Source organism: Coffea arabica, chromosome 6c (genome assembly GCF_036785885.1).
Source record: "Coffea arabica cultivar ET-39 chromosome 6c, Coffea Arabica ET-39 HiFi, whole genome shotgun sequence".
Lineage (NCBI taxonomy): Eukaryota > Viridiplantae > Streptophyta > Magnoliopsida > Gentianales > Rubiaceae > Coffea > Coffea arabica.
Genome location: NC_092320.1, coordinates 13,087,552 through 13,111,780, shown reverse-complemented (window position 1 = coordinate 13,111,780; position 24,229 = coordinate 13,087,552). Strand labels below are relative to the sequence as shown.

General features: G+C 35.7%; 2 protein-coding genes across 5 annotated transcripts; both read left to right on the top strand.

The window, feature by feature from the left end:
* The first annotated feature begins 7,886 nt into the window (after nucleotides 1–7,886).
* Nucleotides 7,887–13,352, top strand: LOC140008487 (very-long-chain aldehyde decarbonylase CER3-like). The gene is made up of 11 exons (XM_072052968.1): nucleotides 7,887–8,077; nucleotides 8,171–8,394; nucleotides 8,487–8,719; nucleotides 8,806–9,025; nucleotides 9,828–9,955; nucleotides 10,504–10,760; nucleotides 10,856–10,963; nucleotides 12,030–12,236; nucleotides 12,436–12,546; nucleotides 12,769–12,942; nucleotides 13,038–13,352. Exons 1-11 carry the CDS (start codon nucleotides 8,027–8,029, stop codon nucleotides 13,218–13,220), a joined length of 1,896 nt encoding a protein of 631 aa, XP_071909069.1. The 5' UTR covers nucleotides 7,887–8,026; the 3' UTR covers nucleotides 13,221–13,352.
* Nucleotides 13,353–14,573: 1,221 nt separating this feature from the next.
* On the top strand, nucleotides 14,574–18,314 carry LOC113692258 (uncharacterized). 4 transcript variants are annotated; one of them, XM_072052963.1, is made up of 5 exons: nucleotides 14,588–14,961; nucleotides 15,068–15,220; nucleotides 16,919–17,149; nucleotides 17,487–17,550; nucleotides 18,053–18,314. In XM_072052963.1, exons 1-5 carry the CDS (start codon nucleotides 14,757–14,759, stop codon nucleotides 18,072–18,074), a joined length of 675 nt encoding a protein of 224 aa, XP_071909064.1. In that variant the 5' UTR covers nucleotides 14,588–14,756; the 3' UTR covers nucleotides 18,075–18,314. The 4 variants fall into 4 exon arrangements, with proteins under 4 accessions (XP_071909067.1, XP_071909066.1, XP_071909064.1 ...); XM_072052964.1 differs by having other exon boundaries at nucleotides 14,599–14,961; nucleotides 16,952–17,149; XM_072052966.1 differs by lacking the exon at nucleotides 17,487–17,550 and having other exon boundaries at nucleotides 14,574–14,961; nucleotides 16,952–17,149.
* The last annotated feature ends 5,915 nt before the right edge of the window (nucleotides 18,315–24,229 follow it).

Sequence of the window (24,229 nt, the reverse complement as noted above, 5' to 3'; positions counted from 1 at the left end):
AAATTCTTCAGGTGTACCTGCAATTTCTTCTTTCTTTGACTTATTAAAATATTCTTTTTTTTTCTTTTTCATCACAAATTTCTTCTCTACCATGACTATAGAAATATATTAAAAATATTCAAGCCTCATTTGCTGTCTTTGCGTGTATAAATTTATTCGCTACATGCAACTGGATTTGAGTGTTGAGATAGTGAAATGTCTTACAATCCAATTGTCTATTCCTCTTTAATTCTTTAATTAGATCGTTTGATGATTTTGAGCTTGCTTTAGGTTCCATGAACCCCTTCTCAACAATATCCCAAATTCCAATAACATGAAAAAATCTTTTCATCATCAAACTCCAAATTTCAAAATCATTTTTACCATCAAAGATAAAAATACCACAACATGATCAATAATACGGATCTATACTTTAATTTCACGAACAAGCCCCAAGATCAAAGTCTAGAGCTCTGATATCACTTATTGGCACGAAAAATCACGCGCCCCACACAGCGGAAGCAATTTGAGCATATATAAAAATATGTGGGAATTGGAGGAGAACAAATACTCAATAATTTAATTAACTCAAATTTCAACAAAACCCAACCAATAATAATATCAAGTCGTAACTTTTCACTCATGACAACTTATAAATCTCAACTGTGAGACTTTCTCTCAAATCTGCTCTCAAGATTCAACTCAACTCTTCAAATAATAACCTACTAAACTGGTAGTTTTTTATAGATTCCAAAATTTTCTAAAACAAATACAATTGTAAACCGAAACTTATTTGAAAAATTGATTTTATATTTCCTAAACCAATACAGAAACTAAATAAATAAAATATCAAACCGAATTAGGAAACTAAATACTAAAATAATTTGGTTTAATTTCCTTCAAAAAGAAATTATAATAATTTACCTTGTGGAAAGACTCATTAAGACCTCGTTAAAAGTTGGAATGCTGTATATAAAATCCCGTAGGAACTTGGAATTGATGTAAACTTGTTTGGCTTGTAAGTTTCTAGAAAACAATTTTTGGACACATTATAAATAATTTTCTTATTTCACGTCCATCACTTTTGATACTGTTACTTTTTTTTATTAGACGGCAACAATTAGCCTAATCGACTCCTACTCTAGCTTACACTTTTTGGGTGGGGGGGAGGGGAGAGGGAGAGGTCCAACGAGACCTAGAGAAATCGATGGGGATTAAACCACCATTGGACCAGACGAGTGCATTACGCACATGTATGAATTTAGAAGAAATCACATATAGTGACAAATTAATGGGATGCAAAATTTGAATTTTTGACTTCTCACCTCACCAAGATTTAAAGTCTTTGGAGGTGGCAACAGTTCAAAGGGCCGTTGGTTTTTTGAAACTATTACTTGAAACATTCTGAAAAACTTGTAAAAGTGCAATCTAAACCGGACAACTTTGGTGTAAATGCAGAGCTATATCTTGTTCTTTGTTTCTTTACAGTGCAACAACAACATTATTTCTTGGTTCGCAATTTCTTATAATGTCACACTAATGACATCATTTAGTTCACCTTTTCTAGCACGAAAATATGAAAGGCCTTTACATTAAGGGTGAGCCAAAAAACCCGTCGATCCGAAAATCCGATGAATCCGATCTGATCCGATCCGAAAAATAGGATATTCGATCCAATTTTTCTTAGCAGGATAGATGAGGGTTTGGTACCTGTAAAAATCGGATATGGATGCGGATCAGAAAAATTCAAACCCGCAAGGTATATTATATAAATATTAAAAAATTATGCATCATTTTATAACTTTATAATTTTTAATTCTAAGTGCAAGTGAAGTGGTTCAAAGACTTATATTCTAATCCTATATGATCCACCTCTCCTCATTTTGTTTGAAGAAAGCGAATATTCTCGATGAAACATGAACCAAACGAACAAAATGAAAAAAAAATTTGTGAAACTCTGTTATAAAAATTGTTCATTCCTTTCATCCTTTTTATTTTTATTCTACCTCCATCGATCTTTTCCTGCAAATTTTGCATCAATTCAATCAAAGATTTGTGTTTGGAGTTTCAATTTTCTGTTAGCTAGATAATTAAAACATTTGTGTCTTTCATTTATTTATTTATTTGATTTATTTTATTGCAACTATGTCTCTTAAATTTGTCTCTTTTATTTAGTGTAAGAAATTTATTTTTCTTTTTCATCACCTTTAATACCATAAGGTCTATTCCAAAGATGTAAAGAAGTTGGGGAAGATTTTTCAAGGTTATTTTTGTTATAATTTTTTAAAAAATAATTAGTTCTATTCAATTCTTTTCTGAACTTGATTTCACTATCGACTTATTTGGGATGCAGTCTTGTACCATAACATCCTTAAGAAAGTTGGGGAAGTTGCCAAATACTTATTATCCTTGTGTTTGTTGTATTGTAAAAAGATGAAATGTATGAGAATGGTGATGTACTCAAAATTATTATGAAACTTCGTTTTATCTATTAGATATTATAATTCTAATATATACTAAATTTATGAGATCGATTTGATTGTTGGATGAAATGTGTGAAAATGGTGATGTATGGACTTTAATTACAATATCTCTACTAATATTAATTGGAAAGCATGCTTTTTTAATTGAAAAACATGTTGATATTAAGTGGAAAACAATTTTTTATTGGAAAATAGTTTTTTTTTAGTGGCGGGTCATAAGGCGGGTACCCTATGACCTGTATTTTTTTCGGGTACTCGAAGATATTAGGAGCAGCTTAGGGTCACAAAATGGTTGATCCGAAAATATTAGGGTCGGGTCAGTTAAATCATGTTAGGGGCGGGTACCCGATCCGTGCCCACCCCTACTTTACATGCCAAATTACTAGCTTGGTCCCAATTTTGCAACACTATTTCACTGATGACATTCCAAACTGCAGAGCTCCTCCTTGATTCTCAATTTCTTATAATTTCACTGATAACATCATTTAGTTTTGTGCACTATTTCTGGCAAGAAAATATGAAAAGCTTTAACATACTAAACTAGCTTGGTCCCTAGTGGCTGGCATTGATAACAATTCCCTTCATTTCCAGGTTATGAAAAGCTTTTACATGGTACTGAACTAGCCTGGTCCCTGGTGGAACACTATTTCTTTCCCAATGCAACTGCAACTATTTCTTGGTTTTCCATATGTCACTTATCTAGTTTTGCCCAATGTCATTGTCCGGCAGGAAATTATGAAAAAGCTTTACATACGGACCTCGCTTCGTCCCAGTCGCCGGTATTGATAACAAATCCCTTCATTCGCATGTCAAAAAGAAGAAGAAGAACCTAGAAACAGGGATCCTATATTGTTTTCATTGCCTAAGGAATAGTTACTTCTTATTAGCGCTGTTGTTCAGACAAAAGAATGAACACTCAAAGTATGGCATGATCGAAAATGATGTAGTTTTGATTGCATGTATGGCGACAGCTGGTTAGGTAGGGTATTCACATGGTAAGTTTCATTCTTTACGTAAATGACATCTTGACATTTGAAACAATTATCAGTTCTCCATAACTCTACGGCTGCAAACATAAAATGGGCTTGAACATGTTTGCTTTGCATCATTATCCCACGAAAACCTCGTTTGTTTGGAAGGTGAGTTTTTTGGATATTTATCTAAAATTTTACTGTAGAAGTTTTTAAAAAAAGTTTTGAAATGTATAATTTAAAAATTTTTAAAAATTTTTTGAGATTACCGTAGCTAAACCTTTTAAAAAACTTGTAATAGACAAACTTAACAAAAAAAAAAACTTGCTTCCAACAAGGCCCTTATCCTTTCAAAGATTCAAGAAAACATGTGGTTATTATTCCTCCCCTAGACGTCTAGTCATGAATGCGGCTCGAATGAGAAATATCAAAATATGCTGCAGATCAGTACGCCTGCAACTAAATAAGCGGGCACCACAAGTGGATCGAAACTAAAACCATCAACATGTGGGAAGTAGTTACTTGTGTTTATCATGAACATGGGGCTGAATCCAGAATACGTGGTGTGCAATGGTTAAATATCTTGGCAAAATTCAGAATCAAGAACCTTAACCGTCGTCTCGTCTATATTTGTATAAGTTGATCTGGATTTACATGGTTTTTGAATTTGTAGAATAAATCAGTCCTGCTAGTTCACGTGAAATTAGTCCAAAAGAGAATTTCAAAACTTGCACGTTATCAAATTTGAAGTCGGCGCATACTACTTGCCGCTTGTAACATTTTAGCTGTTCTGGTTCGATAATGACGCTGCTGTGAAGAAATGCATAAGCTGGTTTCGTTGATGGTAATTGGAGGCTACGGAGAGGTGGCAGAGCCTAGTAGTTCTTTATTTGTTGCATTAATTTTTTTTTTTTACATGCAGATATAGCATATACATTAGGAGGTTTAAAAATTTGTGCTTATAATATACACTTAAACCTATTTAATATATACGAGTCTGTCTACAAAAATGAATTCTTTAAAATTAAGGAGGCGGGGTCATCTTTTAATTCATTTCTACGCTTAAGTCGCATTGTATTGTCGTTTAGTACAGAATTTTTCTACATATTATATTATTGTCGTTTAGCGTAGAATTTTTTATATATATATATATATTATTAGTGCGTGAATGATTGTTCCTAATTTATTGTCTATGAAGTGGGTGCTACTCCCTCCGTCCCATTTTGATAGTCTTGTTTTCCTTTTTCGTCTGTCCCAAATTGTAGTCCACTTTCCCATTAAGAAATGTAGTAATCTTTCAAATTGTCTAAAATACCCTTATTAAATATCTTGTTATTAATACATTGTTATTAAATACTAACCCACTACATTGAATACATTGAGCTTTTCCAATACTAACCCATTAGCTGTAACTGATATTAATTGGCACTTTTCGTGATTAGCATAAGGGTATTTTAGGAAATTATTAATCTAAATTTATGTTTCCAGCCAAATTAATTACACTTTCTTAATCTGTGTGAAAAAAAACCAAGACTAACAAAACGGGACGGAGGAAGTATTTCATTTGCCCCCAAGAGGAGGAATTGGACTTCTATACCTCACCGACCTGTCTATTTTTTGTGCAAAAAATGCCAAAGACAAGCAAGTGTGTGTCAATGTTGAATAGATCAAACGGGATGATTGGCCCAAGACGACCAGTTGCCCATCTGCTACCGGTGAATAGTAGGCCTAAATGGTTGATGGCTACAGTCGGCATATAGGTATAGGTTTACTTCGTATCGGGAAATGGTCAAATCGTAAGTTCAATTAAGTTATTGGCTTGAGCTTTGAAGCAAAATCTTTTCCAAGTAAAGGTTGTTGTTCGTCTTTGGAGCGGATAATCCCTAGTAATGAAGCGTTAACGCTAGAATTTAAAGATTTTATGTTCAAATTTCACTATATATATATATGTGAATTATTTAATATTTGTTTGCAAACATTATTCAGTTTTAAGTTTGATCCTAGCAATAGCATGCATTAAGGGCCCTTATATATATCCAGACCTGAAAAAAAATATATATATACATATACATAGATATATATAAATAAAAAAAAATAAAGGGTTGGTTAACAAGTGTTTGCTAGACACTTTGTTGGATTTAGCCTAATTTATGCCTTGGATTAGTTGTGCCCACCATAGTTGACAATACGAACACCTTCACGGGAATCCCTTGGCCAGAAGTATCTCTCTTCCTCTCACACGACTCTGCAAATTGCACCCAGTTACATTAAATTTGTGATGCATTGCTGAAAATATCGCCTTTACTTTTTCTAATCCCTATTAATTAATTAGGAGCCGTCTTTCAAACTCATGAGATGCAGACAAGCAGGCGTCTGTTGTGTTTTTCAGCAGCATGCGACGTTGAGGTATTAATTGTGGTTGTTAAGTAAAGTACAAAACAAATGGTAGGTTTAAAAGGATTTTCAAATACAGACAAAAAAAAAAAAGATTACTAGCTTCAAAGGTTCCAAAGTTCACTAATCATAACATCCTTGTTACCTAATCCGTCAAAATTGGCTAGAGAAATTAAACACAGATTGTGATTATACACCACAACCTCGAAAACATGGAATTTGGCTAATCCAAAAATTAATCTCATGTGCTGTTGCGGCGTTATTGATTAGTAGTGTTTCCAAAATGTGCTGTCTGATGCTAAATGGAATTTGGAATCATCCGATTTAAAATTTTCCGGTTAGGAAAAGCTGCCATTTGGCTCATCGATAAACCTCAATAAAATTGGGGAAGAACAAAAAAAAAAAAGTGGATGTGTTTAAGCAAATGTTTTGGGCACAATTCATCAGCACCATACAAATCAAATCCACTAATTCTTGATGAATTGAATGCATGACAGCCCCTCACGAAACCGGTCGGTCCCAACTGGACCTCCTCAACAAGATTTAATTAATTACGGTCCGCATTAAAATAATCAGTGGAAAAAAGAGCAGGCTACCTCTAGTGGTTGGCAAGACAAATTGAAGAGGAAGAGGCCTAGGTCGGTTCAACAAATATGCATACAACATCTGTTTCACCTGGTTAAACCAAAAGATTAAATCGGGGGCAAGAAGATATGGGAGAAAGAAAAGGTGATGGAAAGTCAATCATAGATTCTGATTCTTGTTACAAGTGTTCTTGTGAATCATCAAATAATTGACTCTTGTTTCCAAGTTTACATTTTTTTTCTTTTTCTTTTTTTTTTTTAAAAATTTTTTTACATTTTTCAAGTACAAATAAGGCCTTAAAGAGGGAAAGTTCTTTGGCATTTTGTGGCTATGGGAAAGTCATGTCGTTTTCCTCCTAGGACCGATCAACTACACTAACCAGGCAATATCCAGCCTATACAACCAAAAATTTGGTCGATTGCCCGAAAGACAAGAAAAGAATTGAGTTTTAATTCATGAAAACCGCAAGAAAAGTTCTAAGACTCAACATGTATAATTGTTATAGCCATTATTAGGTTTTAAATTATTTGCTTATATCACAAATATAATTTTCAACATATTTTTTTATTTTATATACATTACATTACAAAAAAGTATTACAATAATAATTTCAAATAATCTCCTATCCAAACACACTCATTACTTGAGTGATCACGAGTATTCTAGCGCGACTTTAAGTCTTTCTCTTTTCAACTTTTCTCTTAGAAGATTAGGAATCTCTCATCAATAAAAAAAGAAGTTTAGGAGAAAATAAGAAGCTATTCCATTTAAAAAAACAGGGTAGGCCATCCATGCATTTTTCAGTGACTTGGGTGGTTTCGTATATTATTACTATTGATCTTTGAGAGATTGCTAGTGCCTTATTTAGACAAGGCAACTACCCCCACCTCCCCCCAAGATAAGAATTTGAATTCTCCATTAGCTAGTACTCCGTAATTTTCTTAAAAGAAAAAAAAAAAAAAAAAAAAAACCTCTACATCCGCATCTCCAAGACACGCAAAAATGCTACATGGAACTCACTTGAGATCCTCGGTGACATATTTTCTATGCCAACCCAATACCACCAATAATGTTGTACCAAGTGTCATGTTATTATTTATATTTTAATTTTCTAATAATTTAATTTGGCTTGATTTAACATAAGGGTAAATAATAACATGACACTTGACACAATACTATTGGTGGCATTGGATTGGCATAGAAAACATGTCACCGAGGATCTCAAGTGCATAGCACTAAAGATGCATTAAATTCTGAGAGTCGCCAGGACCACAGCTGTGCCATATTGTACTGTAAGAGTAGTACATCGACGAACGCGTCGAATTCGATACATTTGATTACACATTCACACTTGACTTGTCTTCCAAAGTTATTACACTAAAATGCAATCAATGGAGTTGATGACTCAGTATATAAGTATATAATCCTTGGGTGAGAAAAAAGAGCAAGAGAGACTTCTTTTACACCTTGCTTGTCGATAAGAGAACCAAACCAAACTTTCAAAATCTCTCCATTTCTTCCTCTTGGTTCTCTTCTCTGGTTTTCAATCGTTTCCATTTCCATTTACACCTATAAGAGAAAGACAGAGCCAGAAAAGATTGTACGACTTGGAAAATGGTTGCACTCTTGTCAACATGGCCATGGGAAGGCTTGGGAAGTTTCAAGGTAACAGGACTTTAATCTGTCTAAGAAAACAAGAACGGCTCTTCATGTATTTTAGTGCTGGATGCTCATTTTTGTTTCATTTCTTTTGAACAGTATATCCTATATGGACCATTTCTTGCAAAGATCTTACATGCAAGGCATCAAGAAGATACCTGCAGCCAGGCCCTTTGGTGTCTGCACATTCTAATCTTATGTGTTCTTAGGTGTTTCATGTATCATTCATGGACCTCTTACAGCAACATGCTTTTTCTTACTCGAAATCGCCGGATCATCAAAGAAGGAGTAGATTTTAAGCAGATTGATAAAGAATGGGACTGGTAGATGCTGGTCTTTTTGTACTTTTTTTTTTTTTTAATAAACAATAGTTGTGTGCAATTTTAGTTTGACATTTGCTGGTTTTATTTTTCAGGGATAATTTCATTTTGCTTCAAGCAGCTCTTGCTACGTTAATCTTCTACAAGTTCCCGTTTCTTGCTGATCTTCCTCTATGGAACACAAGAGGCTTCGTTGCTATTGTTTTGCTCCATATTGCAATCTCGGAGCCTCTATATTACTTGACGCATAAATACTTTCACGGGAAGTATCTGTTCACCAATTACCATTCACTCCATCATTCCTCTCCTGTCCCTCAACCCTTCACAGGTGGAACTTCAAAACCCACTTTTTAGATTTAAATTCTACCCAAAACTTCGATTTATTTGCTGATAATTTTGTTGTTCAATATGCAGCTGGCCATCTCACACTTCTTGAGCATCTTGTGTTGGCTGTTGTGATTGGAGTTCCTATTGTTGGGGCTTGTTTTCTTGGACTTGGATCAATAAGCATGATCTATGGCTACGTCTTGATTTTCGATTTACTAAGATGTTTAGGGCATTGCAATACCGAAATCTTGCCCCATCAGATATTTGAAAAATTCCCTTTTCTTCGATACCTCCTATATTCGCCAACGTAAGTAACTGCAAGGTTAATTTTACGCATGTTTCGAAATTTTTTTTTTCTTTTACTTTTTTTCCAGTCTATAATTCTGCAAGAAGTAGAGTGATCCCAAAGTTATGGAGCACTGTAGAATGTTTTTATAGTAATAATTTGAGAAGTTAGACAACATTCTTGACGCGGTAAGTAAGAAGGTTTTTATAGAGTAATTATTAAATTGTAGCTACCAAGATTATTTATTAAGATAAATTGGGACTAAGAGAGACAGTTCGGTACAAAGAGGCAAAAAAACATGCGGCTGATTTTAAATATTTTAGTTCAATTTGCTTTACTACAAAACAATTTCCAAAGTTCTAGGAGAACTGTTAATAGGCTGGACTTTAGTACACACTTGCACTTTGTTTAAAGCTGAAAATTTATTTAATGGGCAAAATTTACTTTCAAAATCTAGTACATCCAAAAGAGTAATACTGTGCGAGACCTACTAATTTATTGAGATTAAAGACTGGCAGTTGATGAACCAATCATGAAACTACAGCTTCCAATACATCCATCCAACTTAGCGGATAGTTAATAAGTGGGGTTCGGCGTCCTTGTTATCCGCGCGCCAGTTTTCAGATGGTTTTAAATTTTTAGCACTAGAAGAAAGCAAGTGACTTACAAAAGTTGGTGCACCTGCCTCAAAGGCTGTGGCATCAGCACATGAATTCTGATGTAGATAACTCTTGAATAGCTTCCATTGTGTGTCTGTTCTCCGGGTTATCACCCACACTAACGCAGCATTCGGTTTTTTTTTTTTTTTTGGGTGACATTGCAGATATCACAGCCTGCACCGCACGGAGATGGGTACCAATTTTTGCCTTTTCATGCCCATTTATGATCTGCTAGGCAACACCCTGAACAGCAAATCATGGGACATGCACAAGAAATTCAGTTTAGACGCAGGTATAATGTTCAAAAACATATCATGATGGGAAAATATTTTTGCCTTTTCATGCACATTATATTTGTAGGAAGTTTGAGAGTTTTTGTTTTAATTTCTTTTGGCATGGGAGGGAAGGGATTTAAGAAGCAGGAAGAGGAATTTGATTCAAGGCTTCTGATTCTTAGATCCACCGAGCCTCCTCTTGAAAGTTTGAGAATTTAGTTGATTATTTTTTCTCGTACCAGAGCAGAAAATGTCCATTATAACCGAAAAATTAAGAAAAAACCCCAAGAGGACTGGACTCTCGTTGGCAACAACAAATTCAGTGGGAAAGAGTAGTATGCCATTCATTAATGGTCCCAAATCTAGAGCAAGCCACAATGGAAACAAATAAATTATCAGAAAAAGCGTACTAAGAAAAAGCGTAACTCGAACAATAAATATGGGGTCCATACATAACCTCTTTATACAGCCTGCTACTCTCTTTATTATCCAGTAAGGCAAAGGTACAGGAATTACTATTCACCTTCTTCTAGTTGATATTGATCGGACATGAATTCCAATGCAGGTAAAAATTCTAGGGTGCCAGACTTTGTGTTCTTGGCTCATGTGGTGGACATGACCTCAGCCATGCACGCCCAATTTGTATTCAGATCATATGGATCCATGCCCTACACAACTAGAGTTATCTTACTCCCTTGGTTGCCAATTTGCTTTGTCGTAATGCTTCTGATGTGGGCTAAGTCCAAAACTTTCTTGGTCTCCTTCTACAAGCTCAGAGGCATGCTGCATCAAACTTGGTCTGTTCCTCGCTTTGGTTTTCAGGTTTGTGATCATTTATTAAGTTCAGTTGATGATATATAGCATTCTTTGCTGAATCCAGGAAAATCCCTGATTTGCGTGTTTCTTTCTTTCTGCAGTACTTTTTACCGTTTGCGGCTGATGGCATTAATAAACACATTGAGGAGGCTATTCTAAGGGCTAATAGATTGGGAGTCAAAGTTATCAGCCTTGCTGCATTGAATAAGGTCACATTGCCCTAACTTTTCGTACAGTTGTTTCACCTTTTCAGCTCATGCATGACAAAAGTTTTTCTGCATGGTGAAAGAAATATCGACTATAGATATGAGATTGAAATTGTTGACATTGCGTAATTAACTAGTCTCATGATCATCACTCATTTGTTGTTAAATGTGGTTTTTTTTTTCTTGGGGCTGGATATTTTGGTAAGCTTAAAATCTTTTACTCCTGGCGTGAAAACTACTAGACCAGCAGGGGACCAGCTGGGTGTAGTAGGCTGGTCTAGTGGGAACAAGCTCAATGAAAACCTTTTCTTGTTTTCATCAAACATTTGATGTCAAAGGAGAATTAGATTCTAATATCAATCTCACAAGTTCAATGAAATTTTGTCCATGTCCATGTGACAAAATAGGGGCCGTTGGGAACTTGTCTGGCATGAGTTAATGTTAGTAAGGAAGCCACATGCAATGGCCTGCTGTATCTACGAGTACAGATTGTGATAGCTGAAACTATCTTCATTAGTTGTTGATTGTTACTGTGGCTTGATTTGACAAATGGCAAATCCAATTGAAGACATATAAGTAGGAGATGTTTGTCCTTATCCCTATAAAAGAAAGGGATTCGTAATTTGGCCCTGCAAAATACAGTACCTATTGTGTCAGCATTGCCCTTCATACATTTATCTGTGATTTCATACAGTTTTGTGTCATATATACTCGTGTCATTTCAATGTTTCCCGCACTGCAGTGTTAAATTAGCCCATTGTAATTAAATAGAAGAGCCTATATTGAACAATTCTGACATTGTCTTAATGAAGACAACGTTGAATCTAGATGGTTAGATCAGAAAATTTTGATCCAAAAACAATTTGCAAATTTTTGCAAAGTAATCTCAATCCATTGATAAACAATGTCGAAACCTTGACAAGAATGAGCTTTTTATCTGCAAAATGGACTGCCCGTTTATATTCTATTTGCAGATTGTAAATGAATGCTTGTATGAATTGTAAAAATATGTAATCGTAACGGTTTGGTTTAATTAACTATTCTAGTTTCCTAATCCATCTTCTTGCAGAATGAGGCTCTGAATGGCGGTGGTACACTGTTTGTGAACAAGCATCCAGACCTTGAAGTTAGAGTTGTTCATGGTAACACACTAACAGCAGCTGTGACTCTCAATGAGATTCCAGACGATGTGACAGAGGTATTCTTAAGCGGATCTACCTCCAAACTTGGAAGAGCAATTGCTCTTTACCTGTGCAGGAAAAGAGTTAGAGTTCTGGTAACTACACTTTCAAAGCTTATTATTTCTCTCAACAAGTCCTTAATGTCTCCTTCAACGTACCCCATCCCCCCCCCCCCCCCCCCCCCCCCCCCAAACAAAAAAAGAAGTTATGCTGCGAATAATTTCATTTCCTACCTATTTGACTATGATAGTAAGGGTGTTTCATGAACTGAAATATGTAAGAACACCATTGCAGATGTTGACATTATCAACAGAAAGATTTCAAAAGATTCAGAAGGAAGCCCCAACAGAATATCAGAAGTATCTAGTCCAAGTGTCAAAGTACCAAGCTGCTCAGAACTGTAAGGTATGATATTGTAGCTTCCCACAGAATTATCATTTCTATCGATTGCCTTGTGCAGCTAACTATTGCTAACAGAATCCGTGTATGATACCAATTATGAACCTTAAAAACCAAGTTCTGAAAGACCTATAAACTTGTTACAGGAGTAAGAAAAACTTTTTGGCATCACAATAATGTATTACCTTCGTTTTATAAGGTCCAATTCAGTTTCTTCTGTCCTGACAGACATGGATTGTTGGCAAGTGGATTACGCCTAGAGAGCAAAGATTTGCACCACCAGGGACGCATTTTCATCAATTTGTGGTTCCACCAATTCTGCGGTTCAGAAGGGACTGCACGTATGGTGATCTAGCAGCTATGAAGTTACCTGAAGATGTTGAAGGACTAGGATGCTGTGAGGTAAGCAGTTTTACGCAAATCCCTCGAATTGATTGCCTAAGTCTTTAATTTGTTCTAACTTAATTCTTGTTTTCTGCTTAATTATCATAAAACAGTATACCATGGATAGAGGTGTTGTCCATGCATGCCATGCTGGTGGGCTGGTTCATTCCTTGGAAGGTTGGACTCACCATGAAGTTGGAGCAATTGATGTAGATAGAATTGATGTTGTATGGGAAGCAGCATTGAAGCATGGACTGAAACCAGTCTCAAGCGTCAGAAAATTGATTCAGCATTAGAACAGAATTGGTTTTTGACAAAATTATTATGGCATTTCATTTTACAGGTTGCCAGCTATGGCAGAATTTGGCTCAAGTCAATACACCCTAAAATATTGAATTACAAATTATCAAGAAAGAACTTAAGGATTACATGTCTTGTTCGATTCTACCGTTTATACATTCCAGTGATGAAATAGCATTTCAACCAGTCACTTTCCATTGATTCCGCCTTTGCTTTCCTACTAGAATAAATTTACTAAAGCAAATTACACAATTCCGAAATTTTTGCTGTAAATGCCAAAAAAAAAAAAAGGATTTGGTGGATTTAGCTGCCTCCCCTCCATGCTATCAGACTAAGAAATGAAAGTACTGCTTCCTAATCTTCAGAGGAATTAATCATCTTGTGTACAGCTTTTGCAGAGCCATCTGCTAGAGGTAGAGTGTCCATTAGCCATAAATAAATGTCTTAATTTGTCACTAGTAGCAACAGAAGTCGATCAAATTAATGTACAATTTCCTTCTGTAGTAATCCACTGGATTAGAATTGGCAGAAAAGGATCCTTTCTAGTAAACAAAATATGGTTGTGATGCTGCACCCCTCCAGCTAATCTGTCTGCCAGCAACTGGCAACCTTATCAGGGTCCTTAATTTGCCTTGTCCCTGCCTGAAATTGACAATTCATTATAGACGAAAATGGAGTGGAAAAATTCCTCTCAAGCATACAAGAAAAAGAACAGAAAATGGTTCGTTTTGAGTGGAGGTACAGGACAGGGGATAACCATTAAAAAAATCTGTTGGGCTGGAATTTTCCTCGACAGAGCTGGAGCAAACTCATCATAAATGGGTCGGTGGGAGGGACTCTGGATTTGCTGGCGGAGAACTTCAAAGTCAAAAGAAGTAAAGTGAAATAAATAGGACGTTCTCTGACTCGTGATAATAATTGAAATTAAATTTATTTAAATATTTTTTTACTAAGAAAAGGTAAAATAAATTTTTAAAGATTGAAATATTAGATGATTATTGCATATTCAATTGCTCAAAATTCTCAAATAAATATGCAAAAAATTAGTCGTACAAAAATTGGAAACAACCATGAATTCCTCTTAATTAGGCTCACCTCAGGATCTAAAGCTAATTAGGTCTCCAAATTAAAGATTAATCCACCAAAAAAATAGAAAAAACAAAAAAATTACGACCGAGTACAGGAATATATTTCCTTTTAAGTTTTACAGATACAAGCAGAAAACAAATATCTTGATTTACTCTTAAAAATCAAAATAAGTGGTCCACTAGTAATTTTGGCAAATTTTAAAAAAAAATTATAAATGCGTCTGTGGATAATATCCAAGCAAAAGAGTGGGAACTCAGGGACTTAGAACTGTGCTGCCACCTGTTGGTGGGATTTGCTGACATCTGTTTCTAACCGCCCCCAACTTCCTAGAAGTAGAAAAGCGCAAGAAACTGAATAAACAGAAACCAAATCTCTAGACTTTTAAGCACCAAATTCACGTAATCTACAACTTTGTGTTCGAAAATTCCTTGGAATTGTTGGATATGATCGAAACTATGGCCAAGAAAGTGGTTTCTTTTGTTCCAATTTACAACAAGAAGCTTACAAAATGGGACAACAAGAAGAAGAAAGTGCTGCATAAGCTGAAGAAAGTTTTAGAATTTCTCAAGTCAGATGTTTACATGTTTGCACCCTTAGTTTCCTCTCAGACTTCTGATCATGTTGACTCATGTTGTACTACCTCTACAGGTAAGTTGAGTAATGATTACTTCTTTCTTTAATCTGGAATTTATATATATATATATATTCAAGTATGGCTTGTGGGGTTGAATGAAATATTATATTGTTGCATTAGGGATTCAGGCATATGAACCCTTTGAGGTGAAAAACGAAGATATGTTTGGAAAGGTTAAGGATTACATGAAGTCTGATTGTTACATGTATGCCCCATTGGTCACTCATCAGCCATGGCTTCGTTCTCCAATTCATGCTGTCAGTCCTGCTACAGGTAATTTTGGTTCTGATGTAATTAAAATGGTGTGTTATCTTGTCTTTGTGAATTTAATTATGTATTATTAAGCGGTACGTGTATACTATTAATAATTTCTAGGGTGTACTGTTGGTACTTAGTGTGATCTCCATGTATACAGGACAACCTGACACCCCAAGTTTAACAATTGGTACTAGACATATGCCAAAGGTGCCTTGGTCATCTCCGTAATTGCTAGTTAGCTTGCAAAGTATGGTTTTGAGTTCAAATTTGAAAGTGTGTTAGGAATGCAAAAGCCTTAAGGTGGAGCAACTTGGGGAAATCCATTAGACTGTGATGAAGGGAGAGCTGGGTGCAATTAGACATTGAAGCCTCAATTGGATGCTCTTATTATCCTTCAACACTTTAATAACAAATTTTTAGCTTTCTTCTTTTAAGTACTTTCTTTTTTGGTGGGGTTGGGGATGGGGTGGTGTTATTATGAGCGGAGATGGATATATCTATTTGAAATTGGTAGGAAGTTTGTTAAGGATGAAGGGAGAGCTGGGTGCAATTAGACAATGAAGTCTCATGAGGATGCTCTTATTATCCTTCAACACTTTAATAATAAATTTTTAGCTTTCGTCTGTTAATTACTTTCTATTTTGGTGGGGTTGGGGATGGGGTGGTGTTATTATGAGCGGAGATGGATATATCTATTTGAAATTGGTAGGAAGTTTGTAAAGGAAATTTTAAAGATATGACCGATATGCTGGTCTCATTTGAAATTGGTAGGAAATATTTGAAATTGGTAGAATGGTAATCAGGTATGCTGGACTCGTGCTTTTAAAGATTCTACCTGTGCCTTGGAAATTTTTTTTTTCATGCCGTTTGGAGCATTTTTTTCATCAATAGGAAAGTCTTGAACCACTGCCTTGCGTGCAAAGATGATTTGTGATGATTCTGTGTTGGATGTACCTTGTTAATTGATTTGTTAGAATACAGGAATTTCATAATTTACTCAACTTCTGTTGGATTACATTGTATTATACCGCAGAGAGCTGTGTTGGCCAATGCATTATGTGGATCTATTGTTGCACTCTACTATGCTTGAATTCTGAAAAAAGTTTGCAATGCAGGCCTGAAAAGTTTACAGTTGGAAAAGTTACTGGCAGATTTTTTAACTGAGACATGTTTTTCTGATTAATCTGGCACAGGAATAAGCTTCTTCTATGAGTACTTGGCCGTTTAAAGTCCCAGTAATGGAATCAACCTTTCTGCAGATTTCTTAACTGAGACATGTTTTTGCAATTAACCTGGCACAAGAATAAGCTTGTTCCATAGGAACGTCATTGTTTAAAGCCCAGTAATGGAATCAACCTTTCTGCTTATCCAAAAGCTTGGCTTTAAGTGTATAATAACTTCATACAGTCAAGTGTGTTATATGAACCCTTATGATTGTAATTGTTTTTTTAGGCGTTTTAAGATTTTAGTATATCATGTGCCAATTAAGGTGTGGAATTGGTGATGAAACACTTGCTACGCTTTCATTACTTCTGCTATTGTGCTTTACTTTCTGCTGCATTTCCTGTCATTGACTGCTGCATCTCGTCCATGATTTCCCCTTGATTGTGTCCCCAGTGTTTGTTGTGTTAATGCTGGTGGAGATGTAACCTTTGAACTTGATGCCATTACTATTGTTATGTATGGACCTTTCAATTATTTTCTCTAGTTCAGGATCAATGTCTTGCTCTGAAATGGCACTTACAGGCAGAAAGGGAGAATCAGTGAAGAATGTAGCTGAGGAGACTAGAGATATAGGACAAAAGATTAAAAGAATCAGCATTGCAGACCAGCATGTAGATGGATATTCTTATCCTAGAAGTACTATCATTAAGCATACTGTACTGCAGCAAGAAACATTGAAGCATGTAATTAAACAAAGTTGCTGGTCTGCTTCTGTGCAAGGTACACATTTTCAATGTGAACTTGTGCAAGGATTGCCTTTGATCAATTTCCTTTATAATAACAGTTTCCTTTAGAATAAGGAAAAACTCGTCTGCCTTTATCTTTGAGGAGGTAGAAATTTAATTTGGTTCATCTATTGAACAGTTTGCAGTCAATTTTTTATTCTTTCTCTTCTTTTAGAGCTACATTTTTCTGTATCCTATCTTTGAGACTGGAAAAGTTGTTTCTGGATTTTATCGAATAATTGGAAAAAAACTTTTTTCCTTTCCTTTTAAAGTTGGAGTGAATTACTTTTATCCTTTCCATTCATACATATATGATTGTTTTTTGTTTATAGGAGACATGAGAAAGGAGAAAAAAGGACGAAAATGGCCCAAACCAGACGGAAACATCGCTAAAAAGTTTGTCTTACTGTAGAAGTACTTTTTTTTTGTTTTTGGTTTTATTGATATTGGTAACGAGTAAGAAAGATGTAATGTTGTTTAATGTTTTCTGATTCAACAACTTTGCTAGAATTCACTGGAAAGGTTACCAGATTAATTCAGAGTTTAAGACAGAATAGGTGTGCTGAGCGCCTTTGATATGTAACTACTAACCTAGTTCGCCTTGGTAAACAATGAGTTTTTAGAATTATAGTGGAGTAACTTTTCATGTCCATTGTTCTGGCTTTCATGTCCATGAAAGCCATTGTTCTCCATTCATGTCCATGATGACAAGGAACTTCTGGCTTTCCTATTTTTCTGTTGACCATTAGTAGTCTATGTAATGTTCGCTCTTTCTCGTCTGATATTTGTCTGATATTTGGTTGGAGCTAGTGTCACAGTTTCATTTTGTAGATGCATTTGTATTTTGTAAATTCTGAAAAATACTCAAAAATGATATTTTTTTTGGTTCTTGTCACAGGAAAAGGATTGCTCGGGCCTAATGTCAGAAAACTTGTGCAGCAGTGAGCTGCACGTCTACCATAACTTTTGAAGACCGAGGTAGGTTTGATGTGAATTTCTAGAATTAGGTATCTGTCTGTGATGTTTCTGTGGTGGTTTAGGCTGTAGTTCTCAGTTCCTCTGTCTCAAAGCATCTTTCAGCACTGTTCTTATTTCCTTTCATATGTAGTACATGACTGATGATCAATGAATTAATACAGGTTTAGCTTAGTTGCCAACAACGGTTTGTTTAATTGCTCCATATTTATTGGCATACGTTGCTCTAGCCTTTGCCAGCGAAGGACTGTAGTGGGTTGGTCATATCATATGGGATAACTTATAGGTTAGCAATTTCATTAATAGTATTATTTACAATGGTACAGATTTGCGGCTCGTATATGAAGGAAATGAAATTGCTCCATATTATAGATTTGAAGGTTTATACTTGAAGATAATCTGGTCTAAGCACTCCTAACTGTGCACTGAATACCAGTACCTAAATAGTATGTCACAAGGATGGATTCTGACGTACATGGGCAAATAAAGAACACCCCTGAAAATCAAAGAGAATATTGATGATTTTCTGTGGTTAATGCCAAACAAAATGATGCTAACATGCAATGTTACATGTCGGCTTTTTCCAAAAGGCATCAATACAACCCCGGATAAGCCTTGTGCTGAGATGGTCTTCCTAATACACAAGTGACATTTGGCGATAAGCTTGTGCTTGTGGTACCAGAAGAGAGCTAGCTGGGAGTGTGAGCACTCATGAAAGTTGGGAACCATGTTAGGTTTAATGGAAATCTATTGGCAGGCCAGATATTCGAAAGGCAGTGAAAATTTTCAGAGAGAAGAAGAAGCTACGAAGAGAATTTAAAGGATAATGATAAGGGAGCTAAGCACATGGTTTTCAAATGTATCAATCGACTGCGCAAAAAATTTTCAAGCTTGAGAAAAATTACAGTTCTATAACAATCGGAATACTTTGGGATGCAGCTTCAAGTTATAAGCTTCTTATTGTCAAAATATTAATCATGCGTTTAGGACATCGAGTTGTGCTGATATCTCTAGCATACTCTCCAATGTGAAGGTCATTCAAAGGCTCGTTAACCTTCTTGTTGATATGTTTTACTAAGAACTATCAGTAATTGTGGTGAAAGTTGTGAAACTTATTGGACTGTGTTGCAAGTTGTTGCATACGTAAAACCTTAGCCACATTTCGAGTCTTGTCGATTCCAGGATGTTGCATCTTCTTTGTTCGGTTCCGTAAAATCAACATCCTCTGCATGCATTAGGAGGCCATATTCAGTTTCAATTTAGGGAGACTCTGTTGTCATGAAACTTTTGGTATCTTTAGTCAGATAATGATCGCCTATCCAAGAAGAAATTTGGATAAAAAGTCGAGTACATTGGATTTCTTCCTCAGTCCTCAGATTCTCAGGAAGTTGTTACGAGACACGTACATTAATTACTGTTACAATTTCATATCTGACATCCGGTGCATCATTGTATCCAGACAGTTGATGTCTTTTTCAAGCACTTCACTTTCGGCCGTTACTCTAGAAGAAAACCAAGGAAACCACCAGCCTTGGGGCTGTTGGCCACCACCAATGCATTAAGGCTTGCCTCCCACTAATTTGCCACAATTAAAAGCGACATTGTTTAAAAAATCCAGACAGGTGTTTAGTGCACCCGTCTGGTCCGGTGATAATTCAGTCCCCTCTGAATTATCCCAGAACGTCTTCAAACCGACCCTCCCCATATAGTACAGGAAGCTATCGTATCGAAAAAAAAAAAAAAAAAAAACCAAGGACACCTAGTAAGGTGCAGACTGAAACGGTACTGCTCAATTGTTCATTAGTGAGGCAGAGAAGGGTCTTTTTCTTGAGGGGTCAATATTTAATGAGGCACACGTGCATGGATAGTTAGGTTCTTGATATGGATCATAACATTTTTCCAGTTGTTTTTGTTGAGTTCCACAAGTTGGTGCTGTCTTAGATTGTCAGCATGCATGTGGTTTTGTGGATGTTAGTTGTGGCCTTGCTTCTGTTTGGTAGAAATCCCACGAGGCCCCCATACTCTATTTCTATATCCAGTTGTGGATGCTAAGAATTGGTAATCCCTGCTCATGCCAAATCGTTTTGACCTCAAAACATGTAATAACAGAAAAGATTAAAAAGTTCATCCCTTCTTTCTCTTAGTACATGTCAACTCATCCAATCCCAGTCGAATGCATGAGTGGAAGCCCGTGAGTTTTGGGAGATGTCACCTAAAAGCTACATTTTTTGTGGTGTATACCGTCGGCAAAGGAATGGTTTATTGCGTAGCATTATTACTATCAGTGGTGGATTGACGTATGAGCGCTCGACATGCTTGGTAAGCTCAGTGGCAGGCAGTATCTAAGGGTCTCATTCATTCACAAATCCATCACTAATTGAGGTTGCTTCTTTGATTTTATCCATAACCATCTTCTTCAGCATCACGACCATTTCACTAGGTCAAAAATAGAGTGTTATAGCTGCAACATCAGGCACAGTTTCCTTTTGCGTTTTCTTTTTTTCTTTTCATTTCTTTTTTTTTTTTTTTAAAGTGATGTCTATTGTCTGCAACACAGGAAAAACTGACTGTTAAATTTTATCTATCTAGTTGTGTAATAAAGTAAGCTGAGTACCACCACGAATCTCCTCTATCTTAAATTTATGATCACTACGACCCTTATTTTTAGCCTGTGATCAAGCCCTTTTTTCATAGTCACGAATATCTGTTTGCGGTGGTGCCAATCTCAAAGAACGACCTCCTGTTTTCTGTAATCGGACGCTACCTTTCAGGTAGTGAAAACTATTTCTTTTTAACTAAAAATGTCTAATCGTAACCGGGGTTGATTGGATTATTTTCTTGGTGAAGATATTATTATCACGTCTTTGCTTAAGGTTACAGTCCATAAGGGCTGGTATTCATCATGCCAACTACCATTGTTCTTGTCAAGAAAAGACGTTTCATGGTGACATTTGCGTTTCCCCACTTCTTGTTCTTCTTGAAGATCATGCAGTAAAATGAATAGAGAACGACCTCCCTCTTGCATAATAAACAAATAGGTATACATGCATTAACAAATACATTACACTTAAACCGAAACAGTTAGATCAAGCAGTCTTAAAATACTTTAACTGATTTGTAAAAAAAAAAAAAAACTTTAACTGACTTGAGCTGTAGCTTATAATAATTGTCTTTAGCGTTCTAAAAGTCTATGCGAATATGGTGAAACGAGAGAAAAGTAGTATCTTAGTTCAAAAAGTGAAACACCGAACAAAAAAATTCAGCAGCTTTTTCGACACCAGAGTTTGTGGAGTCGATGGAGATATTGCAATCGTAAATCGGCCAAATAGTTGAAGAACTAAATAAGATAATTTATCTTCGGGAAAAGCATTTGAATCAAGAGTTGTTACTCAACTGTTAATTAGAAATTAAAAACAAAAATATTCTACAACAAATGATTCAACATAATCATGATCAGTAGTAGCTTGCATCATTGCATACAGTCGGTCAGTTGGCGTCTCTTTCTACTTCTGTGTATACTATTTGAAATTGATAATACTACTCTGCTTCTCAACTATTTATTGACAAGAGAAAAATTGAAAGGAGGTTTCTCCCTGGACCTCGAGGGGTCGTCGTTTAATGGGAACGCACGTGCGTAGCTATCCCAGATTAGTTCTCTGGACAATGGATATCGAGCTTAGTACTTGGATTCATGGTAGAGTTGCTTTCATATATGAGGCTGCTGTCCTAAGTTTTTCAGGTGTGGTAGTTAGTTGTGACCGTCCTTTGTTTTTGCTTCCAATACTCTTCCTCTCTATGTATTGTAAGAATGACCTGAATATTTTTCTTTTTAAAAAAAAAAAAATTTCACAAATTCTTGAGGGAGAGAAGAGGATTAGAATTCAGAACCTCTAAATCTTGAGATCTCAATTGATTAGCCATTAATCCGAGGTCTCCTTTGCAATTAAGATTTTCTGATATTATAAATATTGTGGCATATACTTCCTGCCAGAAATATTTTGCTCATAAACCAAAATATTATCCACATTTTGTTTCGCCTGCAAATTATTTAACCAAAAAGATTTTATTTGTCCATCTCTTCCTCTTGAAAAATATTCATGGCTCTAAATCTCGTGTATCTCAATTCATGTAGCCCAAGAAAATTACATGTGGGAACCATTAGATATGTTTTCTGGACGGAACTTTGGAATTGCCATGAAATGCTGTCGACGATGGCCTATTTAGCTTTTCAATCGATGCATAAACTGCAATGTGCTGTGTGATCAGTTGAAATTTATCCAACATCCGGGGCCTTATCTCCTTTGAAAAATCTTTATACATAGACATCAAGATTCACATCTTTCCTTTGTGGATAACCCTCTTATTCTCCTAACAACCTGTCTTAATCTAAAATATATATTTTTTTTTGTTCAAAAATTTTGGTAAAAATTTTCTCAGTATAAATCAATGATCAATCACGTCCTCGTCAATCATGCAAACTAGTAACTGCGTAACAGTTGGCCCAGCATCAAAGAGAAACAGCCCTAGTTACGTAAACATGGTATCTATAAAATTCAAAGTTTTATCATGCTCAAGAACCACCCAACTTTTTTTTTTTTGGTCAATAATCTATTTCTTTTGACGTCGAATAATAACTTCAGTTTATTTCCTTTGGAGGTGCAGAATTGAGTTCTAACTTTTAATTCAGTCTGGTCCTTAGTCAGTTAGTCGAACACATGAAGTCAACAAAACTTTATAGCTCTCGGCTGTCCAATTCTTACAAATACCTTGAAATATTGGAGTCAAGTAAATATAACAACAATGACATGCATATGAATTCTCATTTTACGAAAGAACCAAACAGATCTTAAGATCTTTAATGCCCCACGTAAATCCTGTTTGCCACAAGCTATGACAAAATGGAAGTGTTACCTCGATTGGAGAAAAGTACTTAGCTTCAATAATATGGGATTATTTAAATAGCATTTTAGTCAATGTTCATTTTTGTGTTTGACTTGAGCACCACAAATGCTAATTTTGAGTTAGTAACCAAACATGTTAAAAAATACATTACCATTAGTGGTAAATATATATGACAATCTCATTGATGTTTATGGGAGTACATACTAATTTGCTCTCTTTTTCTGTTCTTGTGAATATAACAAGGGAAACGGGTCACAGGAATCAAACGCTTACATTTGGACGTGACAATATATGAAGAAATGGTCGAACATAAAAAAGGCTATGGAAAACGAAAGGCTGAAAGAAAATAATAAATGTAGAGGAAAATTCAGACTAGTGTATTAGCCGTTCACTGAATTGGTGGAAGAAAAGTAATAAGAAAAGAAGTTCTAAGAGATGCTTGTAATTAAAAGAAGTAGCTAGGAAAAAAGGACTCGTTAAGAAAGAATGGTACCTTGTCCTTATTGGTGTATTAGCAACTAAAATTGTATCCACAAATAAGAAAAAAGGAAAAATTAATTGCCCATGTTACCCGTTTGACGTTTTAGTTGTCAGCACATCTTTAATTTCTTTCACTGCTTTTTTGAACAGGAAAAAACAATCAGAAATAGAAAATACCATTTTCTTTTTGAACCAAATGTGTTTTTCAACAGTGTGAAACCTTCAATACCCTAGTTTTGATGTAAGTTTGGCCACAGTGAAACTTCAGCCACAAATAATTTTTTGTTCCTTCGGTTAATAATTCTTTTTTAATCTCTGTGTTAATTAATGGGGGATGATTTAACAAATATGATAGCCAGAAGCTACTGCAAAATCGTTTAGACCCAAAAAAAGGAGTTGAATGCAGCTGGGGGCTGCCTAATGATTGAATATTGTAGCGCCTGTTTACCCTTCTTGAAACAGTTCAAGGCCCCATCCATGTGTGTCACATGCCGTCTTGTTGATGCTGCCATTGCAATTCTGCTATCACTTCTAGCTGTTTGAGTTCGTCCACAATTGCTCAGTGGCATACCCTTCCCCACTCCCTCTGGCCAGGTACTGATCTCATATCCAAAATCTCAAGACCCAATAGCCTAGTTTGTAGATTATTGAAATTTTTTAATTGTACTTGATTTGTCAATTCCGTAATGTATGGGCCAGCTTTTCTGCTGTTGTACAT

What these genes read in the sequence shown, in the direction of transcription:
- LOC140008487 (XM_072052968.1), top strand. Translation starts at nt 8,027, where the DNA reads ATGGTTGCACTCTTGTCAACATGGCCATGGGAAGGCTTGGGAAGTTTC. An exon ending in GAAATTCAGTTTAGACGCAG is followed by an intron (nt 9,956 to 10,503) that starts GTATAATGTTCA and finishes ATTCCAATGCAG; the next exon opens with GTAAAAATTCTAGGGTGCCA. An exon ending in AAGGACTAGGATGCTGTGAG is followed by an intron (nt 12,943 to 13,037) that starts GTAAGCAGTTTT and finishes ATCATAAAACAG; the next exon opens with TATACCATGGATAGAGGTGT.
- LOC113692258 (XM_072052963.1), top strand. Translation starts at nt 14,757, where the DNA reads ATGATCGAAACTATGGCCAAGAAAGTGGTTTCTTTTGTTCCAATTTAC. An exon ending in CTGGTCTGCTTCTGTGCAAG is followed by an intron (nt 17,150 to 17,486) that starts GTACACATTTTC and finishes TTTTGTTTATAG; the next exon opens with GAGACATGAGAAAGGAGAAA. An exon ending in GACGGAAACATCGCTAAAAA is followed by an intron (nt 17,551 to 18,052) that starts GTTTGTCTTACT and finishes TTCTTGTCACAG; the next exon opens with GAAAAGGATTGCTCGGGCCT.